The sequence below is a fragment of the Haemorhous mexicanus genome, chromosome 6, assembly GCF_027477595.1.
Source record: "Haemorhous mexicanus isolate bHaeMex1 chromosome 6, bHaeMex1.pri, whole genome shotgun sequence".
Lineage (NCBI taxonomy): Eukaryota > Metazoa > Chordata > Aves > Passeriformes > Fringillidae > Haemorhous > Haemorhous mexicanus.
The window spans coordinates 14,537,161-14,555,266 of NC_082346.1; the positions used below are offsets into that span (position 1 = coordinate 14,537,161).

An 18,106-nucleotide genomic window follows, 5' to 3' on the forward strand; every position below is an offset into this window, starting at 1 on the left:
CCAGCCCATTCCCGGCCATCCCCACAAGGTCCCAGGGCCGCAGCCCAGCCCATTCCCTGCCATCCATCCCCACGCGTTTCCAGGGCCGCAGCCCAGCCCATTCCCTGCCATCCATCCCCACAAGGTCCCAGGGCCGCAGCCCAGCCCATTCCCGGCCATCCCCACACGTTCCCAGCGCCTTCTCCTGCGGCCCCCCCGCGCTCCCCTCAGGTCCCGCGCGGCGCCTGCGCGCGCCTGCGCCGAGCTCCGCCATGGCGGCCTGGACGTGCTGCCGGGTGGCCGCCGTGTCCTGCCTGGTGCTCTGCGTCTCCCTGCTCCTGCCGCGCACCTTCCTGCCCCGGGCCGGCGGCAGGCAGGAGCCCGGAGCCGCGCCGCCCGAGGGTAAGAGGCCGCTCCTCGCCGCCGCCCCTCCTTGTCCCCCCCCGCCCGGGACGGCGCGGTCCCGCTCGGGGTGAGCCCGGGGCGGGCGGGCTGTGGGGGCTCCGTGAGGGGCCGGGGCTGCTCGCAGGGAGCTCCGCCGCCCGCTGTGGAAACACTGCTTAGTTCCCTCTTGGCGCGTCTCCTCCCCTTGCTCATCCCTTAGTGACGCGTGCAGTGCCGGAGGATTCATTCGTGGTTACCGCTGTGATCTACTTTCTTCTTTTTTTTAAGTAGTTTAGAAACTTCTAAATATAGTTTTAGTTATGTGCAGGTTATTAAAGCTTCCCTAAAAGTGACATATTCATTCCACTTTTTTAGTTTGTTTGGTTTTTTTTCATTGCAACACATCCCTTCGTTATTTTGTGTATGGAATGCTTTTGTTGTTACATATGAAATAAAAATTCATTTGAATCGTCTTCATTGTTCAGTTTCCTACGCCAGCGTTTTAAACTTTTGTTTTCATGCACCAGATTCTCATAATGCTGTGGCCATGTGATGCATTATTTTAGGCTCATGTCCTGTCCGTGTGGCCCCCCAGGCTGTGTCCTCCGTGCCTGCCCTCCCACTCTGCATGTCCTCTCTTTAAGTTCTCAAGGAATGGGTTCATACAAGCATCTCCCTTCCTTTTTATGCCCATTTGCCTTGTACTGTAGAGGTTAGTTTTGTCCAAGGCACTTCACAAGAGAAGCTGGTACCATAACCCCTGGTCTTGGCAGAGAAGGAGTTTTGCCCAGGGCTGCCCACAAGCCAGAGGTGAGGCTGGTGAATTTACAGTTCAGGGTGCTGTCCCACTGGGACTCATGTTCTCTCACTGTATTCTGCAACCTTCCAACAGCCTGGTTCTTCCATGTCTGCACTCTTCAGTGACATGGATTTCATTTAGTATGCCATTTCAGGGTTTTCTAAGGACATTCAGGCTGAAGTTACTGCTAAAACAGTGTCACCTTGAAGCCAAGTACAGGATTTCCATGCCACAACAGCCCTTTCTTGGTTGGAACGTGTATTTTTTATTTTTGAGAACTTGGAAGTAGGTTGGTCAGCACTGTGGATCTGCAGGTGTCTAGCTCCATTGCAGGATGGAAGAACCCATAAAGGCCCAGCAGCCAGCACAGGTGAGGACTGTGGAGTCACCTGCCTGAAGCAGGGATGGGAGCAGATGCTCTGGAAGGTGGTACCTGGCTCCCCATTAACTTCTGCCCCTGTACAGCTCCCAACTGATCCCACAGTGGTACCAGATGATGGAATTGGACACACCATTTTCCTAAAGCTAACCAGTCTTAAGCAGTTGTCAGTTAATGTTATGGTACTCCTTCCTTTAGCTGCAGGTTGATCTGACAGAAAATAGCTTTCAAAATCCTGACAACAAACTTGTCCTCCAATGATTTTCAGTGCCATGTGTTGAATGAATGATGTTTGTACCCATTCTAGCACAGCTGTTTCTGAGCCGTGCTGTGATGGGGTGGCTTAATCACCTGCAGCTGCAGTTAAATGCTTCAATCAGGTAACATAAATACTCTCTACATCCTCAATATTGTAAATCCCTCCCACCATTCCTGCAGAGATTCCAGGACAGCACAGGTTTGTGTGTGCCTGATGCAGCACAGGCACCCAGCCTTGCTCCCCTGTTGCACCCCAGCACCTGCCTTTGGCTGAGGGTGTAATAACTCACCTCAGCTGGTCGGTTTCAGATGAGAGTTTATAGCCCATGTTTTCAACTTGATGGCAGGAATTTCATTACACCTGCTCTGTAGACCAAATTGTATTTCACCTGAAGTTATTTTTTTATTGGAAGAATAAATCTTGATTGAACCACTTAATTCATATCTCTGTCATTAGCTGTCCTCCTCAGTGCACCGATAACTGCAGTTACCTGGCAGGAGTTTCAGGGGCTTGAGGTAATCATGTCATTCTTGAAGTTAATAAAGTGCTTATGGTAGTCTTGGGGGCAAAATGTCTCTGAATAAAACATGCTTAAAATTTAGTACCGTTTGTTAGAACTGAATGTTACCAGAAGGCTTTTTATCAAAACAGGCCTTGGGCATGGGACTGGAACTTCCTGTAATAAAGTCATTTTCTGAGGTCTCTTTTAGGAAAATGGTGAGCATTGGACTATAAAAGTTAATATTATCTTCCAGACAGGAATGTTGTTATTTTTCACTGTAATCATTTCACTTACATGACAAAGCTTACTTAAAGAACTTGCTGTGTTTGTATCACATTCCTAGCTGACTTCATAGGCAGGCATTCGAATGTTTATCTTTTGTTACAGAGGAGCAAAAGGGGAAACCTACTAGCAGTTTAGATGTACATTTTAAGTCTAGTGCTCATAAATAAATGTCACACATTTTGTAAAGCCATTCTCTAAGTTGGTAGTTTCAGATAAACCTTAAAACTCCATGACAGCAGCAGACTCTGCTTTCTTACAAACAATCAAGTGGCATCAGCTTTACAAAAACAATATATGACAGTGCAGGTAACCCCTCTGCTCAGCTTGAATTTATGCAATGCACACATCAGTTGCCTACTTGAAGAAAATGGAAAATGATGTGGTGGAGAGAAATATTACCTAGACTAAGAGTTGGTGAATAGTACAGTAACATAAGTCTAAAGAAATTTATAAATAGTTGAGTTGGGCTCAGTAGCAATTCCTAAAAGTAGAACCATTAAGTAGAACACATAACAAATTTCATGGGAAAAAAGATGCTTGAATGATCTGAGTATCATCATCTGGTTTGTTGCTGTATTCATTGTGTTGTAAATACAGTTTTTAAGACGGTTGCTTCTTTTCAGCTGTTAATATTGTTACTCAATTAAAACCCCACAGTCATTCTCATGTAAAAATGCCATTAAGAACTTAATCTCCATTCAGAAACTACAGCCTTTTAAACAGCATAAATGTTCGCCGGGGCATAATTTCATTTTTGGTCTTCAAGCTCCTGAAGGGACTGGGTTAAACAAAACAAAACATGTTCTGCTTGCCCTGTAGTTGGTTTGCAAAGTTGATTTGAAGCATTAAAACTGACAGCATTATTAAATGTGTAGGATAAATCCTCGGTAAAAAGATTGCAAAGTCAGGTAGGGTGTGCTTGGTGGGAGTTACCACACACAGCAATAAGTCTGCTCGGGCTGTCACAGGGTAGTTGAGAAATATTTCAAAAGCAGAGCAGCACTTTGGCACACTTCAAAGCTAACCAGAGTTAGTCTCTTCCCACAGCATTCTCAGAACAGGAAAATGTCCTGTTGAACTCCACACCATCCCCACTGGCAGCGTTGTAGGGCAGCAAACAAGGACCAAAGACATGCCCTTCTGTGCTCATCAGGTGTCACTTGATTTTCTTGATGTTATTGTTCCTGTGTGCTATTGTCTGCATTTGAAAGTGGTTTGTTTCATCCCTGGAAGCATTGAATCTTGTTCAGGTCACAGTGGCACCCAAATTATTACCTTTTCCATTTATATTCTGTGCATTCCAGAGCCTTGTGTATATGCTGCTTTCAAGTTGCTTGTGCCCTCAATTTCCTGTGTAATTTGCATGGGTTCTTCACAGTAAAAAACTATAGAAGATAGTATTTGTTTATTAAGGAAATAATTATAGAAGTGAAAAATCAATGGGGTAGGTTTAGAAATAGGAGTCATGAAATTCCCTTTTAAAATTATCTTGATAATGAAATGTCTAGTGTCTGTCATCTTGGCCTGATTATATTTAATGGAATTGAATCTTTTAAAGCACAAACGAGGTCTTGTGGATAATTTAGAAAATTTATTCGCTTTAAATACAGTTTTTCACCTTTGTCAATTATTTTCTCCTTTCTTAATATCTCTCTTTTTTAAAAATAAATAATTTTTGCATAAGTGTAAGATGTTTATAAGTGTTTACCTACCCTGCTGCTTCATGCCCATCTTAGTGATGCTGCTCTCTGCACGACATCACACTCGTTTCCACAGTGACCTACTGCTGCAGGGCATTTTTGCTGGAGCAGGGGGACGTTCTTGTAAATAAGATGCTATGCTTTCCATCCCAGACTTTGAATAATTCACTAAAATTTAAGTGCATGATAACAGCTTCCTCAAAATTAAGCTAATCTGAGAGTGGCTTTGGTCAGTGGTAGTGTACCCTGGCAGTTACACTAAAGAACTCATGGAATGGGTGCTATCATCTACAAGAAAAATGTGGTTTTAATAGTGGAACTTCATGAATTATTGATATCACTTCCTAGTAAGTGTTTGTTGCAATTTTCTTGCTCAGGAATTTAGCTGCCTATGATGGTGTTTCCTAGCAAGACCAAATGTTAAATAAATTTTTCTCTTGTGTCTCATAAAAGCACTGCAGCTGCATACTCGCAGAAGTCAGTTATTAGCAGCACCACTCCAAACCTGGTTTGCATTTTCTTTCTGCAAGCACAGGCAGCCTGTCCCAGCACCAGGCAGCAGTGTCCAGGCCATATGTGCCAGGGAGGGGGAGTTTTCCAGCTGGAATAAGGGAGTGAGCTGCAGCCCAGCCTGGCAATCCCCATCCATGCTTCCATCCAGCGCCTCCCTCCCCCAAATTCCACGGCAGAGTAGCTGAGTAACTCAGCTCAACACCAGTCAGTGGAAGGGAGTGCAGGTGCACATCCTGCATTGGAAAGCTAGAAAGCAGGATATCAACTACACAGAGGAGTAAAATAGTGAATTTCACTGCAAAACTGTTGAATTGATGGCAGCAAGAAAATAGAATAATGCATGAGCTTAAATTTACTGAGGTTCTTGTGCCCTTCAGTTGCATGAAATCATTTGCAGCACCATTTCAGGCTCTCTGCAGTCATACTGCCACATCTGTACATCCATTTATGCTTGCTCTCCTGTCTTGTGTTAAATTAGCTCTACCTAGAAAGGTTAGAAAGCTCTAAATTCTTTTCCCTCTAAAATGCCAAAGATAATATGTCCCAGGCTATATGCAATCTCCTTTTACACACTGCTTTACCTTAGACCTTTTTAAGGAGAACAGCTTGAGGTAAAACCACTTTTCTTAATCTTTCATTACTCACTTGGTAAAAACAGGTAAAAATACTATTTCTTATGGCAATAACCAAAACTCTATGCTGGGCAAACACTGCAGTCATGTGTCAGGGTGTTAGGTGGATAATGGTTTGGACATTAATACATTTATACATTAAATGCCTTTGGGCAGTATTGAAAGATCAGGCTCACAGTGGAAAACTGATATGTTGTTGGGGGATCTTAAGGAGAGAAAGTAGGAATCTGTCATTTTATCCTGCTGGAGATGCTGATCTGTTGGGTATTCAGACAGGAATATACCTATTAAAATCCCTGTTTTGTTCATTACCCCGCCAGCTCTTTCTCTGCTTAAAATCAGGAGATTTTAATTGTGTGATTCTACTCCTAATTGTGTAGGAATAAAATTGCAAGGAGTAAATGGCTTTAAGTAAAACCGAACTCCCAGCACTGCACAAGAGACTGAGGACTGAGTTTACAGACTTAGTCCAACAAGTTACTTATTCTTCTGTGCTGGTGAATTTACAAGCAGAGAAAATAGGTCACTTGCACCTATTTTAGCTCTATTATTATTTTACAAGCAATAGAAGGGAAATGATCATTGTGTGGTTTTTTGCAGGGAAGCTCAGTCGCTTTCCACCGAGGATGCATTCCCACGCCACTCCCGACGGCCGAGCTGTCCCTCATTTTCCAAGGTCTCACCTTACTGAAGCAGTTGCCAAGGCCAAGGCAGGTGGAGGTGGTAGTGGAAGCACTGGTGGAAGTGGAAGAGGCCTTGTGGGACAGATTATCCCTATATATGGATTTGGCATCTTCTTATATATTCTGTACATTTTATTTAAGGTAAGACCAACATAAATTGAAAAGTCGGGGAAATAAAAAAATTTATTTCAGTACCTTGTTCCATTTCAGCTGTGCTCAAGAAAAAGCTTATGCTGGACCTTTGCCTGGTGGTCAAAAGATTGGAGTATCCAGTGGGTTTTGCTATTGCAAAGACTGCAGCTAAGAATGCAGGGATCCTGCATTGGCCTCTGACCTCTTAAAATTTCTTAAGGATTTTTTTTTCCTCCTGGAAAATGTGCACATCTAGAGTAATGTTAGATTAATTTTGAATATACACATAGTATTTTCCCTGTTGTGTGTGGCTACACATTATATGTACTCTTTATGTCACATGTTGTTATTTGTTCCAAGGGTCTGATAGGAATTTTCAGCTGGCAAAATCTTCCAGGCATATTTCATGGTTTTGCTGGTGGGTGTGTTTTTCCGTGGCTGCCTTCTGGCCTATTTCAGTTTTCTGTATTTTTTTCCATTGCCTCTGGGGCTTATCTATTACTATTGCTGTAACTCATAGAAGGGCCATGTTCTTGTCCTCATCAGCTGGCTTCCAAGGGAAGAACTACTCCTGCAGAGCGGAAATGCCCCCCTGCAACATCTGGGAACATGAAGAGGAAAATCAGTGAGTATGGCTCTGAGTTGTAGCTGTGTAGCTGTTAACTCTGTAATGGTCCAGCAGGGATCTTCGAGTTCTGGGTGCACTGTAAAACTGATGTTCCCTCCCACCCAAAAAAAAAAAACAAAAAACAAAAACCAAGCCAGGATATTCTGTGTTGGGATGAGCAAGAGTTCAAAAGAATTACTGCCCTGTCACTTTCTAATCTCATTCAGCCCATGAGGCTGTGATAGCAGCCTGATCCCAAAGCCCCTCTGGAAGAAATGACTTTTCAGCAGGTTCTGAATTAACTGTATGGATTTGCTGAAAAGCTGTGTTGCTAATGATTAAAAATGGATAATAGGATGTCCAGCTATAATTATTGTATAATCCCTAACAGTCTAGTAAGAGCATAGAAAGATACCATGAAAGCTAGTTTGATATTTTTCAATTGGTGAATTCTTAGCCATTATCAGGCACTTCCCTAATTTGTCCCTTTTTTGGAATGCAGAGTTTTCATGCATGCAATAACGAGAGCAAATAATATGATGAATTGTTAATTTGATTTTACCTAAACATTGTTGAGATAGATTCACATATTTGTAGGCACTTTGTAGATAAATTAATAAGTTTACTACTGAGGATTGGAAGAGTAGTTATCATTACAGCATTTAAATGTGTTGTGTTTAGCTGGCTGAACTGTAATAGGAAAGAAAAGTACTTAGGGCTTTATGGAAAATGGTAGCAGGAAGGTAATTCTCTTAACACAGCTGTAATTTCCTTGACATTAATGCACATATTAGGAGTACCTAATGTGCTTAGCGCTGTAGATTGTGTCTCCAGTGCACTCGTGCTGTGTTGTGCCTGGCAATTTTGGGCAATATATTAGCAATGGTAATTATATTTTTTTCTCTGAGGCTTGGTGAGAGAAAGTAACTTTGCAGTAAGTTAACTTTGCCATCATTATATCCCAAAGAACTAATGGTGAAAATTGTTCTGTCTTTTTTCTAGAGCTCTTCGTTTATATTCCTAAAGCATTCATGGCAAGCTGTAGCAGAGCAGGGGACAGGTCACTGGATAGGAACCTGAAGACTGAGTCACTACTTACATAGTGACTTGGAGGAAGTAACTTCCTTTCTCTTTGCCAATTCCCCTTCCTCTTCTTTTAAAGTCTCAGACATGCAAAATAATTACATCAGTGTGGCATTAAGTCATGGCAATCCGTGCAGGATGGAGATCCTTGTAAAAGCATGATGTTTGTTGATGGATTTCTCCATTCCTACTATGCTGAAGACCCATTGTGCCTTTGTGCTGCTCAAATGGGTGTAATATTGGTAATATTTTTCACCTTCTTAGGCCAGGAAGAGTAGATAGAACCCTCTAAGCTGAATGTTTTAGTTTCCTCAAAGGCAGTTTGGTTTGATACAGCATTTGCTACCTGTGATAATGGGACAGGGATACATTTTCAAGGCTCCTACTGACAGATCTTGGGATTTCTTTTTTGTTTTGTTTTACAGCTGACTATGAGCTCACTCAACTCCAGGAAAGACTGAGAGAGACAGAAGAAGCAATGGAAAAATTAATCAACAGAGTAGGACCTATGTATGACAGGTGTGTTTCAAATTAGAGTATTTTAAGGAGAGGTTCCTTAGGTTCCTTAGAGGTTCCATATTAAAATGCTATTTTAATATAGTTAATGCAAGAAATTCAACTTTCTTGCATTATCTATATTAAAATAGCATTTTTATTGCTACCTCAAATTATAGAAGTTTGATTTTACACATCCCTATTCTTGTTCTGCAGTTTTTCCTCTTTTCAGTATCTATATAAAAAATAAATATTTTTTTCTGACATCATTTCCTTAACTAGAAAAGCAATTATCCCTTTCTCCCCTCTTTGTACAGTGTGTTATTTGGAAGAAAATTACAGGTATATGTAAAAAGAAGATAAACCATCTACATTTAAAGTACATAAAATAGCCTCTTTTATGTGACCAAAATAATATCCTGAATTATTCTTTTCCAGTTTTATGGATTATTTTCCTAAATTGAAATGCTGTTATAATCTACATAAATTCCTGTTTGAATAACCATAACATTTTTCTTTAAGGCACAATTGTATAATAATCTGATTACATAACTTAGTTCCACTCTAAATTCATGCATTTGCTTCTAAATATAAAAGACAAAGGGTTGTAAAATCAGCATTCAAAATTTTATTATGTTTATTAATGTTTCCTACAAATCTGATATCACCAGTCTATGTTACAAAGAAACACTGGAAACGAGTCTATGTTTTTCATAAGGAGTAAAAAGAAGAGATCAATAGGACACTGCTTTACTGCAGTCTGAAAACTGAAATACCATAACTATGAAGGTGAGGTTTGCAAAAAATGAGAGCTCTTCTGGTTGTCAATCATGTTAACTTTGTCTGGATCAAGATGTTTTAACCCATCCTGTAGGAACTCCGTGCTGAACATGCACATTTAGTTCATTTATGGCTCAAACCACTTCTCTTTGAGTGCAGTTTTGCCCACTTTGGGCTGTGCCCTGTAGAGTCTCGGGCAGACAAGGTGCCCAACCTGCCAGGTCCCAGTGGGAGAGCCCCTAAACTGCCCTGGTTTTGTTAGTGGAACAGAAGGATCCTGCTTTGACTGCTACTCATCCCTGTGCTGGAGAGCTGACACAATGCTCTACACATTCCTCTAAGCTGACAGAAATAGGCTTAGGAACTGCCCAGATATTGTGCCTGATTCTCAGGATGGAATATTTTTTTTTTACTGAGAAAATCGGTTTAGGGTCTGATCCAGTATTTGTTCTACTCTGTGTTATTGGCCCAAAGCCTCTATTTAGTAGAACTTCCCTTCTTTGTTCAACCAGACTATTTATATAGATGGGTCTAAAGGTCTCAGGGGAAATTAGAATCTGAATCTAATGAAGAATTTTGTATGTTGCCTCTTTGAAGAGGAGGGGAAAGGCAGCTCTTGATGGAGCAAATAGCTGTTTTCAAACACTTTGAAGCTTTCTTAATCTACTCATTAATTTCACTAATACTGGATAAATCTATTAAAATAAAACCTGTGGTTAGAAAGTGTAGTTAGAGTACTGAGCTAGGCTTTTCAATCTGGATATTGATGGACTTAAATGAAAAGGACAGAATAGGAGAGTAAAAATGACTTGAGCTTTATCTATTGATCTGCAGTTAAACAGAAACCCTTACACAGAAAAGTCAGAGACAGAAATAACTGGTATCAAGTTTCAACTAATGCTGAAAGACCCCAGGTGAGACCATGGCCCTTTACACCAGGTATGGCAAAGCAACAGCCAGCCTGTGTTGTAGAAAGCAGCAACCAGAAACTTGGATTTGCTTTTTGTTTTTTAATGGGTTGAAGGCCAACCTCAAATCAACTGAGGGGACTTCCTTCCAAACCAGCATACCAGTTGGAATTACTACGCTGTTAAGTAGAGAAACAACCTTCCAGAAATGCAAAACAATGAAAAATTTCAAGTACAGGTACTTTTAATGAGGCCTAGTCGTAAGAAAAATGAGAAGCAAGGTAAACAAAGCAAGAAGAAAGAACTGCCTGGCCAGGTCCTCAGCAATATAACCAAAATTTTCTATTTCTGATAGTTAGGTAAGAGAAATAATGCAGATAACCTACCTGTTTTTAAAGTCTTGTTTACCAGGCTGTCTACTGGAAAAACTTCCTTTGTTATGATAAACTGAGTAAAGGTGATATGGAAGAGTGAGAGGCTCTGCAGGGTGCCATTTTTTGGGATGTAGCTGCATTTTGATAGTGATTACTTAAGATCATGAATCTAAAAAAAATACCAGTTAACATGTCTGAGATGCCATTTTAGATTATTTAGATTATTTTCCCTGCAATCATTATGGCTCTTTAGGAAATGTTCTAATCTCACAGTAAGAATAAGAAGCCTTTACTTTACCTGTTAGTGAGCTCTTTGGGACTCTACAAAGTGTAAGTATTGCCATTATGAAAAATAATACTTGTGTTGGAGCTACAAATACAGACAGCACAAATAATGACCTTTTCTGGCACTGTAAACCTTCTGCATCTGTTATCCTCTGAGTATTCCTAAGTGCATTATAGCCTGGTAAATCTCCCATGTGCAGGCAGCCAGATGTCTTATACACTGCCAGCAACCTACAGGAAGTCTTCCCAGAGGCCTTAAATGAAGGCAAAATAACACATGGGCTTTAGTTTCTCACTCCCTGCAGGGAAATCTGCCTTTTAAGCAAGGTATTTGGAGGAGGAATACTCTGAAATACAGAGCCCTTGAGTTGCAATAAGACAGGAGTGTTTTCTAATGAGGGTATCCCACATGTTGGGAATTTCCCTGTATGAAATGCCACAGTGATGCAGCTGCATTGACTGATCCTGTTATCTGAGCCAGCTTATCTGCCCTATGTGCTAAAGAGATAGGCCTCTCTGTCTTCAGCCAAGGGATATATATTCAAATTGGGTACAGTTTTGTCTGTTAAAGGAGGATTAGTTCAGCAATTCTGTCACAGCTTTGGTCAAAAGCTGATGAAACAATTGCTTTTTGAGGGCCTCTCAATTCACATCTCAGATTCCACATCTGCGTAAGCCAGACTTTTGGGAAGATGCTGCCTCACACACTCAGTTCTTTGTGGAACAGATTGCCACCACAGCCTGGGGGAAATCAGTGCAACCTCTGTATAGTGTTGGGATATCAACTTTCCAAACTGTGGGGCTAAGTGCTCCTTGGTGGAAATGCAGAAAAGTGATGTTTTGCCTTGTGATCTCAGGGAAGCAGTTTAATCTAGGTAGGAGCTAATCAAACCAGCTCCTGAGCTAAGTTCAGTTACAGACACCTGTGCCTGCAGCTGTGCACAAAATCCAGCCCAGGATCAGCACTTCCACCACCATCACACCAACCAGCAGTAGGATGCTAATCTTACTTTAAACCAGGGTGACTTTGCTGCCCTTAGTGGAGTAGCCATCGTGTCACCATCCTTCCCATTTAGGCAGAGTGGCACAAAGTACCTCTTGGAGTGCTGCTCCACTCCCAGCAGCTGGTAAGAGGAAAACCTGAAGAAGGACATTGCAAGTTTATTGGAGTTCTGATAATTAAAATGAGGCTTACATGACCTAAAGCCAAAATCTGCCTCCAGCTCCTCTCTTCCCATCTCTTCCCTATGCTTCACTGAGCAGCCTACTCAGAATCTACTCTTGGTGATTATCTGTCTGTCTGCTCTCCAGAGCAGGAGATCAGAGATCATCTGTCTGACCTCACCTACAGTTCAGCATTCTGTGCATGCCAAGGGCCACCCTTTCAAGTAACTGGGGGCAGCAGCTCCTGACTCATACACAGATCCAAAAGAGCTCCAGAGGAGTGGCTTGAACTGGCATTACTGCTCAAGAATGACTTAAACCTCAAGATATCATAATTTTAAACTCAAGATGAAATAAGCACCAATGGTCAGAACCATTTTCACCCCTGGTGGCAGCCAGTGCCTTTCTCATTCTGGCCTACTGAGTCAGCAGACTGCAGAGCACCCACCTCCAAATATCACCTTTTTGTCCATAAGATTTTTAGAAGCCTTGTTTCTTTGCAGAGAAAATAACATGTGATGACTACATGATCTTATCTGTTGGAAGTATTTTTGTTACAGCAGTAGTTGTATTGCCTAAGCAGTAATAGTTACTAGATCCAGCAGTGTAGAACCAGTCAAAAGTTTGCTTTCCATCTGATAAAAATCCTCAGTCCTCTTCCTGTAATTCTAAAGGACAAGTGACTGTTAAATGTAACACCTTCTTTCCATTCTTAAATGTCCCTTCCTGTTTCTGCCCCCCCACCCCCTCCCCATCAGGCTGCATTGCTGTCTATAATGACATGATGATCTGTCCAACTTGCCCATTTAATGATCATAATGAGAGATTTTAGAGTCTTGAGACTAATGACTGTGAGGAATTTTGACCAGCCTCACAAGCTACACATGTAGCACAGATTCAGAATTTCATTTCCTAATAATACAAGCCACTGCACCCTAACTCTTACCTAACACACTTTTAAAGGCAAGAAATTTCTGTAAAGTCTTTTGTATCATAAATCTTTTTTCTGTGTCACTTTTATCTTGCTCTCACATTGGCTTTACCTTCCTTCCTTTACCTGTTTAAATTGCAGGCTTTTTGGATAAAGGGATAAACTATACCCAGCTGAAGTGCAGAGCACATGCAGATGTTGAGGAAGGATCACACTCCTCAAAAAGTTTCTCCACACTGTGCTGCTGGCATGGACCAAACAGTCAGGTTCAACCTCTTCTCATAGCTTGCAATAACAGTGGACTAAATTCTGGTGTCTAATATTTTCTAGCAGGACTCAAAATGTTACAACAGACCAGGAAAAAATGTTACTTCAACAACTCAGAGAAATTACTAGAGTTATGAAAGAAGGAAAATTCGTAGATGACATCTCTCCTGAGAAGGAAGCTGAGGAAGCTCCTTACATGGCAGATTGGGAAGGTAAGCAAGATCCTTTCTCGCCATTACCCTTACAAAAAAAATTGGATAAAGATTACTCACAGTTCCAGACCCTTTCCAAGTTTTGGTTAACTTTATCCTTCCTTTTCCAGAAGCCAGTGTTCAAAACTTTGCAAGAGGTTGCTTGGCTTTTTTGTCCCCAACCATAACAGAAAAAAATAGATTTTGAGGTATCCAACATTTCTTTTAGTGTAAACACTGCACTATCTGCTGCCCAAAGTGGCACGTGAATATTCATATATGTTCCATCTGCTGCTGGGGCTTGGCTTCTCTGGGTTTAAATCTTTCCCTTTCTGTGCTGGGTTGGATTTCATGACAATCATAAAACCCTTGGAAATCAGATCTGTATGTTTTAGATAACTTACAGTTTTTACTTTTGATTAGTCGCTCTTTGTTAGCTCCAATGTTGTAAAAGTCAACTCCAGGAAGTCTATTTATGTTAATGTCCTTTCTATTCCTTTGTGTTTACCTGCTACATAAATGTCTTTTCAAGAAATCTTAGTTGAGCTGCTCGCTATCATAATTTTAAATGCAGACTTAATTTCTTGCTTTTTAAAAAGCTTCAAAAATTATCCAAAACATAAAGCATAAGCAGTGGCCTTGAGCTCTGTTCATAAAGTCAAGTTTATGATGTTATTTCTAAAATGAAATGCACAAAGTCATTGATATATCTGTTTTTTCAACTTTCTCAGTAATGCTGTTTATAGCCAGTGTTCAAACCATGCATCAGTCAATCTGTAGGCAGAAAAAAAAGAAGGATCCATTCAAAGATCTAAGATGCACCATTTTTACCTGTTAGCCCCCATAGCTTCCAGCAAAGTTCATCAGGTTTCACTCCTGAAAGTCAGGGCTGATATCCTGGCTCCCTGAAAGTAAGTGAATTTTTTTTCATCATCTCCCAAGAAGACATGCTTAGCATGCTCTTGCCATGGATTTCATACTGTGATGTGTACATGGCTGTAAAGAGCTGACACTTGCACTGGCAGTAAGAAAAACAACTGTCCTGGCCAACTTTGCATCTCCCACTGAGGTCAGGACTCCTTTTAAATGCTGGTAATACTCCAAGCTGCATATCCCTTTATTCCTAAGGTTATCCAGAAGAGACCTATCCTGTCTATGATAATTCCGATTGCTTCAAGCGCAAGCAGGACACAATCCTTGTAGATTACCCTGACCTGAGCCAGCCCTCCCCAGAAGAGCTGGCAGAAAGAATGGAGGGCATGGAAGATGAGGAGTATCCTTATGATGAAACCCTGCTAAGTGATCTCACCACAGGAATGGGTGGTCAGGATTTAATGCAGAAAAAGGATGATGTAACTCTTGTCGAGGAGGAGGAGGAGAGTGACCTTCCTCCCAGCCAGAGCACTGGGGAGTGCTGCTGTTGCTGTGATGATGATCCTGCTGTCATAGCAGAGAATGCTGGATTCCACTCTGAGAGCTGCAGTGAAGTAGAAGAGACAAGCCAAGAGGACATGTCTGTGGAGTCAGAAAATGAAAATGCTGCGCTGGAAAAGCAAAAGACCAGTGATTCAGAGCAGACAGGCACGCTGAGAAAGCGCAACACCAAAGTACTTGATTGACAGGGGCAACCATCTGGATGGTAAAGGTAGAGGTCATGAACTGCCATCCATGTGGGTTTTGTTCCCACTGAGGACTTCTCAGTGTTCATCTCCTTGTAGCTACTGCAGTTTCATGGTACCAGTCACATCATCTGCCTGGACTGGAAGCCAATGCCCTCTTTCATGCACTCGTCACGGGTTACCGTAATGCTGCCAACAGTGCTTTGTCCTTGATTTTTGAAGCCTTGTATTTTGGAGCAGATATTTGTGACTCGTTCCTTTTCAATTCTGAAGGAGCCGTCCTTGGTTTTGGCCTTTGTCCTCCCAGAGTTAACCAAATGTCTCTTCTGACTTTTTCAAAAACATCTGTGTGCTACTAGTTAGGAGAGTTAATCAAATCCTTATATATAAATGAATTTACTGGGATGCTGAAGGACAAAACATGCCTTCTTTCTCTTAGCTCAGTGTTAACTGGTCAGCAGAGCAGATCATAGTCACACCCATGACTCTCTCAACTCTGTCATTGCTCTCTACTCTTGAGAGACTGCTGTCCACAAAGCTCCTCTGCTACTCCACAGCACCTTTCCCATTTATTCCATGTTGTTGGAACAGTAGCCTAATCCTTGTTGTGTTACTTGTGTGAGCAAGACTGAAGCTCAGTTGTGCTTTAACTTTGCCTTAGCCGTGATGAAATTCCCAGATGATTGCAGGAAGTGGACCACAATGTGTGAGAGCACTAAAAATATCCCTAGAGATTAAAACCAAAAAAGCAGTGTTTTGTCTGTAAAGGAGAGACCAGCATGAGGGGGACCCTCAGACTGAAGGTAGCAGGTAGGCTTTTCCTTCTTCCTAGAAACCTGTGGGTCTTTTATGCTCTTGGAATGCTGTTGCCAGGGTCAGGTTGAGGCTGCTCCAAGTATGGGATGAGGAGGGTTCTGGAGCCAAGGGCTCCTGAGTAGAGGGGGCAGGTGGCCCCTGTGCCCAAGGGACAGCTTTTCTTGTACAAGCAGCATGGCAGGTGGGATGGGCTCCAGGAAAGGTTCCCTCAGCTCTCATGACCCTCCTACTTCTCCCATACCTGGGCACTTTTCAGGCCCACCATAACCCGACGTATTGGGCCACACTCGTGGCCCAGTCACGGTGGCTGTTTGTGATGTCACCAGTCCCCCGAGTGCTCTGGCACTAGAGAAGCAGGGCCCTCTGCTGCTGCCCCCATCCACCCAGCTCTGAGTGGCCCTTGATGAACGTCTGGAAGAATGAAAAGCCAGAGCAGCGAGGCGGGTGGCAGACCACCTTTGTAAGGGACGGCAGCAGGGCCCCTTCCAACGATGACCGAAGAGGAAGGCATGTGCCAGGAGGAGGCCGTGGATGAGGAGGAAGAGGAGGAACAAAACCCCCCCTCTGCCTTGAGTGCCACTGCCCTCAGTTCCCTGGTCATGGCCATGCAGAGCTTGGCTCTGTGCCCAGGAGGGGACGGTGTGCAGCCCAGGGACACCGGCCTGCCGGGGAACCGCCGGAGCAGGGAGCTGGGCGGCCGCGCACCTCTGCGTGGGACAGCACAGGGACACGCCCGGCAGCGGCCAAAGGGGGAGTCACTTTCCCTGGGCCTGAAAAATGGCAACAATCGACGGTGCAGGAGGAGGAGGGGAAGGAGGAGAAGGAGGAGCATCAGCCCTTGCACCATCAGAGCCATTGCCAACATGCGAAGAACGACATGCAGCGCCTGCCTCCAGGAATTCTGGCGGCTCAAAATCCGCACCTGTCTGACTGAAAAATAAGCAACAAAGATGAAAATCCTGTCCATCCTCCTTATTTGGTACTTTGGTGACAGCACCTCTGCTCCCACAGCCCCTTAAGTAGGAGGTGTTTTTTAGAAACTTTCCACATCCTGCTTTGCTGGTGCCACCTTACATCCTGGGGTTTTTTAGACTATGACATCAACAGTTTGAGACCAGTTTTTTGAAACAGAGTAAAGTTATTGTAATGAAAGCATGGAGCCCTAGGAATTTCTTCTTTGCAAACATGCTAGGGAATATTGCAGAGTCCCAGCCTCCCCACAGGGCCTGTCCTAGTAGCTCACCTATTCCATTTCCTGGCCTCAACAATCATTTGTTGATTCCTATGCATTATATGAGCCCTTCTTTCTCATGCCCTACCCCACCCTTCCTGGAGCTCCTCAGGGAAAGACATGAATTGACTTGGCTTTCACCATGCCACTGTGCTGAGGTGACAGGAGTTATCCCCAAGAGGGCCACTGAGGTTCCTGGGGTCTGGAGATGGGATTGCTTCAGTCTGAGGTCAGCACCAATCCCTGATGGATGAATGAGGTCAGGCTAGCGTAAAGAATATTAGCAGACCAAGCCAAGAATGTAGACAGCTGTTCCTTTGGAGAAGCAACAGATGGCAGGAAGAAGTGCTGGCCTTCACATGGAGGTCCCTTCTAGCTGCTTCATAGGAAGTTACTTTCAATGTTGGGAAATTATAAAAAACCAAACCAATAAACCAAAAAAATAACAGCAACATTTCTTTCTTCCTCTCTTTTTTGGGATTTGGTGGGTGCCTATGGATTAGTCTTTCCCCTCTTGGTCTCCACAGCCCTGGAAAGGTGCTGATGAGTGGGGTATAGGCCCAGCCCAGGCCTTGGAGATGGTGAGGAGTTGGGGCTCATGGCACACAAGGGCAGGCTGAGGGAGCTGCCTCTATCACGAGGGTGGGGCGGTGGTGGAGCAGGTGCCCAGTGAAAGTGTGGATGCCCCATCCTTGTCAACATTCTAGGTCAGGTTGGCTGGGGCTTTCACCAATCTGGTCTAGTGTCAGCCTCACCCCGGTGTTTAGCCAGGCCCTTATATCATTCCCCAGTACTTCCAAGGAAACTGTAGATGTGCTGGAGCTCTGCTGTGGATACAGGCACAGCCCAGCGTGAGGCTGACACCCTTTCCCTGGATTGTCACAGCGAGTGCTCCCGGGGTGTCACCAGAACTGTGGCATTCTGAGGCACACAGGAGCACAGAGCAGGCCTCCCACTGCATCTACACACCCACCATGGGCCTCTGGGACACTCTGCTTTAATGAAATAAATTGGATTCCCCTGGTCTGCACCAGCTCCAAGCCAGATGCTGGATGCCAGTCAAGGTGGGGTGCCAGCCTGGGGCTACCCCCACAGAACTGCTCACATC

General features: G+C 43.3%; 1 protein-coding gene across 2 annotated transcripts; it reads left to right on the plus strand.

The window, feature by feature from the left end:
• Positions 1-248: 248 nt before the first annotated feature.
• On the plus strand, positions 249-17,450 carry RIC3 (RIC3 acetylcholine receptor chaperone). 2 transcript variants are annotated; one of them, XM_059848917.1, is made up of 6 exons: positions 249-381; positions 6,033-6,256; positions 6,794-6,872; positions 8,363-8,456; positions 13,205-13,353; positions 14,461-17,450. In XM_059848917.1, the coding sequence occupies exons 1-6, from the start codon at positions 252-254 to the stop codon at positions 14,949-14,951; spliced, it is 1,167 nt and encodes a 388-aa protein (XP_059704900.1). In that variant the 5' UTR covers positions 249-251; the 3' UTR covers positions 14,952-17,450. The 2 variants fall into 2 exon arrangements, with proteins under 2 accessions (XP_059704900.1, XP_059704901.1); XM_059848918.1 differs by having other exon boundaries at positions 13,208-13,353.
• The last annotated feature ends 656 nt before the right edge of the window (positions 17,451-18,106 follow it).

Coding starts and splice junctions, on each gene's coding strand:
- RIC3 (XM_059848917.1), top strand. CDS start 252: ATGGCGGCCTGGACGTGCTGCCGGGTGGCCGCCGTGTCCTGCCTGGTG. Junction 6,257..6,793: donor TTCTGTACATTTTATTTAAG/GTAAGACCAACA, acceptor TGTCCTCATCAG/CTGGCTTCCAAGGGAAGAAC. Junction 8,457..13,204: donor GTAGGACCTATGTATGACAG/GTGTGTTTCAAA, acceptor AATATTTTCTAG/CAGGACTCAAAATGTTACAA.